Source organism: Magnolia sinica, chromosome 13 (genome assembly GCF_029962835.1).
Source record: "Magnolia sinica isolate HGM2019 chromosome 13, MsV1, whole genome shotgun sequence".
Taxonomy (NCBI): Eukaryota; Viridiplantae; Streptophyta; class Magnoliopsida; order Magnoliales; family Magnoliaceae; genus Magnolia; species Magnolia sinica.
The window spans coordinates 15242050-15246872 of NC_080585.1; the positions used below are offsets into that span (position 1 = coordinate 15242050).

A 4823-nucleotide genomic window follows, 5' to 3' on the forward strand; every position below is an offset into this window, starting at 1 on the left:
TTTATTTCGGGAGGCTAGATCCTGAGATTTTGTGCAAGACCCCCAACAAACGAAACACAATTTGGACTGCTTTAATGGTGGAGCTTTCACACGGGGAGTCGGTTGATACTCTAGCTGCGTGTGACACTTGATACGCTGGTACGTAGAAATGGTACACGTGGCATATACTAACTCAAAACTGACATAAATCAGTTCGAACGTTACATCACCTGAGTCACGTGGTCACAAAAGAAACGGACAGGTAAAAATGTCTGGCTACGGTCCATAATCAACGACGTAATACGGGGAGGGGCTCACCGGATGAGCGGCCTGGATCCTGCCAATTTGCACGTGGGCTGCATGTACGTTACACGTCTCCCTTGGGCCCGTAAGGCACATTTGTCGTTTTTCACGTAACGGACAGAATCGATGGGCACCGTCCGTGGCGGGTAGTAGAGGAGAAGGCTGCTGTGGCAACTTTTCGGAATTTGGATATTGCAACGTGGCAAAGTTACTCTGTGCTTCTTTCCACCTTTTCCAAATTAATGATGGTGAACGTTGGCGTTACATCAAGTCAATCCAGACCATTCAAATTGTGAGCCTGGTTGTGGATTGAGCATCACTCACCGATCAAGTCATCTTAACCATCTGATATAGGATTTTAAATAACTGCCATCCATTTTATGTAAGCTGTTCATTCGATGACTTTTTTTCTTTTTTTGAAATATATTCATTGAAGAAAAAAAAAAAAAAAAAAAACTGTTCCCCTTGATTTAGCCCGCCTGAGATTTGGATCGGCATGATTTTTGGGCCCCGGTCCAAATGCCTGGTGACGCACCTGATGGACGGGGTAGATCTCACCTACCTGAAGTCCAACAGCCACGTCAGCGAATAGTCACAGCCCCTCGCGCAAGAGGTTTTCGTACGCATTACAATACAAATGAGAATAGCAAAGGATAGCTACTCTGAAATCGTTCATGCATCCTACACGTTCCGAGCAAGCTTCTCCAATAAATACATTCACATACATGTTTTGTACGCAAGCATTCATGTTCTATTATTGCCCCTTTCTCGTTGCACTTCTAACATGGAAAGCCAAACAAGCCTCCACTTCATTCTCCTACTAGGCTGTCTGCTAATGTGCGCCTGTAGAGAAGACCTTCTGACGTGCCTGTCACAAGGAGGTGTAACAAACATCACCACCAGTTACAATCCTGACTTCCTTCATTTCCTTGATTCCTCCAACCAAAACCTCAGAGTTTCAAAGCCTTTTCTCAATAAGCCTATTGCCGTTGTATTCCCTGAAAACAAATACCAGGTCCAGACGGTGATCCGATGCTCGAGGCAGGGGTCATGGGAAATCAGGTTAAGGTCTGGGGGCCACAGCTTCGAGGGTCTATCATCTGTAGCCGATGGGCCATTTGTGATAATAGACTTAATGAACCTCAACCGGGTCACGGTCGACTTGGAATCCGAGACAACCTGGGTTGAAGGTGGTGCAACTCTTGGCCAGCTGTACAATGCGATCGCGACGGCAAGCAACCGTCATGGGTTCTCAGGTGGCGTGTGCCCGACGGTAGGGACTGGAGGCCACATCAGCGGTGGTGGCTACGGCACATTGATAAGGAAGTATGGGGTTGCAGCTGACAACGTCGTCGATGCCGTCCTCGTCGCTGCAGATGGGCAGCTGTTAGACCGCAAGTCCATGGGCAAAGAGGTGTTCTGGGCCATCCGGGGCGGTGGAGGTGGCAACTGGGGTGTGGTGGTTGCGTGGAAAATCCGACTACTTGAAGTGCCGGAAAACGTTACATTGTTCCGAATTGATAAATCCGGTACAACGAGCCAAACTGCCAGTTTGTGGTATAAATGGCAGCTCGTTGCACCAAAATTAGACGAGAATTTCTTCTTGCAGGTGCTTGTCTGGCCGGGAACAACAAACACTACTGACATTTTCATGTTTTTTACTGGATTATACTTGGGGCCTAAGGCATCAGCTCTTGCCATCATAAGCAATGCATTTCCTGAATTGGGTGTAACCTTACAAGACTGCAACGAGATGAGCTGGGCAGAAGGTGTCATTTTCCTAATGGGAGATCCTAACGTGCGTACGGTGGCAGACTTGAAGAACAGGTTCGCCTATCATAAGACGTTCATCAAGTCAAAATCTGACTATGTGAAGGTCCCAATACCATTGGCTGGATTGAAAGGAGCTTTGGAGATATTATCAAAACTGCCCAAAGCATCTCTTCTTTTAGATCCATATGGTGGAATCAATGATAGGATAAGGAGTGATGCAATAGCTTTCCCACATAGAGTAGGAAACCTCTATTCTATTGAGTATTTTCTACAATGGGAAGAGGAGGATAATGGGAAGAGTGGGGAGTATTTGGATGCGCTTAGGAGGCTGTACGAGTACATGGGGGCCTTTTTGTTGGTGGGCCCCAGGGCTGTGTACGTGAACAACGTCGATCTTGATCTTGGTGTGATCGACTGGTCGGATTCCAACATGAATGGGGTTGAAAGTACTGTGGAGGTTGCAAGGGCTTGGGGTGAGAAGTATTTCTTGGGGAACTATGATCGACTGGTGCGAGCAAAGACGTTGATCGATCCAAGCAACATTTTCAGGCATCCACAGAGTATTCCTCCCTGGGCTTATGGGGAAGGACGTGTCTATTAGCAGTAGATGGGATGTGTCTACCTTATTTATTTAATATCTATATATTTGAATTTGTTTGTGTTGCTGCTGTAGCTTGATTTGTTGTTTGAATTTGCTGGAAATGATATGTAATTTTCTTTTGGGGATTTATTTGATACTCTGGCTGAGTGTGGTATATATGCAGGTATTAAGAAATTGTGCTCGTGGAATGTATTAAACCAAATTAAATGTCCAAATTGCGGGAATCACTGAAAATAGGATGTCATCACAAAATTAAACTAACTGAGCAATCCTAATCTTTGATTCATGAAATTAGTTTGATGAATTCAGGCCATTCAACAATACACTAAGGCCCCCTTTTGGATACCACTTAACAAGTATTAGATCGAAAGGTTAAATATAAGGAGTGTTAAAGTGTCCCTTGGTATGCATTAATATAGCTTCAACTTTTTGAGATAGTGGTTATTTGATATGATATTAAAACTCCTGATGACCCATTCACATTCACGTGTATGAAAAAACGCACACTTCTCACATGTGAGAATAGAACACAGTTTGGATGCTGACAAGGTAAGTAGCCAAATCGCTAATGAAGTGGCGTCACGAAGCTATGTGGATCCCCACCATGATGCATGTGTTGTATCCATACCGTCCAACCATTTTTAGAGATAGTTCTATTCTCACATGCGAGAATAGAGCACAGTTTGGATACTGACAACGTCGGTAGCCAAATCGCTACTAAAGTGATGTCACCAAGCTCTGTGGACCCCACCATGATGCATGTGTTGTATCCATACCGTCCAACCATTTTTAGATATCATTTTATGGCATTACAAAGAGAATGACCCATCCACTCCTGCTCGCACGTGCCCACACGTGAGTTCAGCAATTCTTCTGTCTTCAGTCACATGAGTTGCAATTTTAACTCCTACAATTAGCAATTAGCTGTATTCAAATATGCAAATCAGCATACTAATTGATTGCTCGTATACCAAATACAAATTAAAACAATCACGAAACATAATAAGAAAAAATGTCAAATGGGCCATGTCCAACACATCCTAGCCCTTGATTTACAACATCATCTCCGAACTAGCAGGTGGGATGCTTTGCTTGTGACTAAACACATTGCTCGGATCGATCATCCTCTTGGCTCGAACCAACTTATCATAGTTCCCCATGAAATCCTTCTCACCCCAAGATCTAGCCACCTCAACAGCATCAACACCCGACATGCTACGATTCGACCAGTCAATCACACCAAGATCCAGATCAACGTTGTTCACATACACAGCTCTAGGACTGTTCGATACAAACGGCGTCATATATTCATATACCCCACGAAGCCAATCAACATATTCACCGCTCTCATCATCCGCTTCTTCCCAATCCACAAAATACTTGATCGAATACACAGTGCCAGCTCGATGAGGGATGGGCGTAGCATCGCTCCTCATCCTACTCATCATACCACCATAAGGTTCCAATCTGAAGGAACCTTTGGGCTGCTTTGCATACATTTCCAGTATACCTGTAATCCCGTCCATCGGAATTAGGTCCCTCACAACATCGACCTTTGATTTCGAAAACGTCTTAACAAATGTAGATCGGTCCTTAAGATAGTCTATATTGTCCACTCCCAAGAGATAAACAGCCGTTTCAATCCATCTCATTTCCTTGCATTCTTCTTTGGTTAGACCCCATAAAGAACCCCTATTTCCTTCGACTGCCAGATCCCTTCGACGCCTGAGTCTTTCGCCTGCTGGAATCAGACACCGGCTCTCCACTCGACAGCGAAGTCGAGGCCCTCAGAGGAGAAGAAGAGGAGACATCAGGTTGGTGGTTTTTATTTCTGGAGGTTTTTGGTGGGTGTGAGCTTGATCTACGCTGTGGTGGATTTGGGATTTCAGTGGGTGGTTCCTGGGTTTCTGGGGACCGTGGTATCGCCACTCGGTATCTGGTGGAACTGTGGCCCACCTTCACTCCATGTTTGAAAAATCTGAACAGACCATCTTATTCAAATCAAAGTTCTGACAAAATCCCAGGGCATTTCCCATGATATCGCACACGTGTGTACGCGCCGGTTCGAGCGCAAACTGAGCGTGCATAGGAATGGTTTTCAAGAGGAAAATTGACTGTACAGGCCTCCATGCATGTACAAATTCCCTAAAGAGATTCAACCTTTCAC

The 4823-nt window shown here is 45.0% G+C and overlaps 2 protein-coding genes across 2 annotated transcripts; one reads left to right on the forward strand and one right to left on the reverse strand.

Moving 5' to 3' along the window:
• The first annotated feature begins 992 nt into the window (after positions 1 to 992).
• Positions 993 to 2812, forward strand: LOC131222948 (berberine bridge enzyme-like D-2). The gene has a single exon (XM_058218205.1). It carries the CDS (start codon positions 1067 to 1069, stop codon positions 2654 to 2656), a length of 1590 nt encoding a protein of 529 aa, XP_058074188.1. The 5' UTR covers positions 993 to 1066; the 3' UTR covers positions 2657 to 2812.
• Positions 2813 to 3708: 896 nt separating this feature from the next.
• Positions 3709 to 4308, reverse strand: LOC131224125 (reticuline oxidase-like). The gene has a single exon (XM_058219673.1). The coding sequence runs from the start codon at positions 4306 to 4308 to the stop codon at positions 3709 to 3711; it is 600 nt and encodes a 199-aa protein (XP_058075656.1).
• Positions 4309 to 4823: the final 515 nt, after the last annotated feature.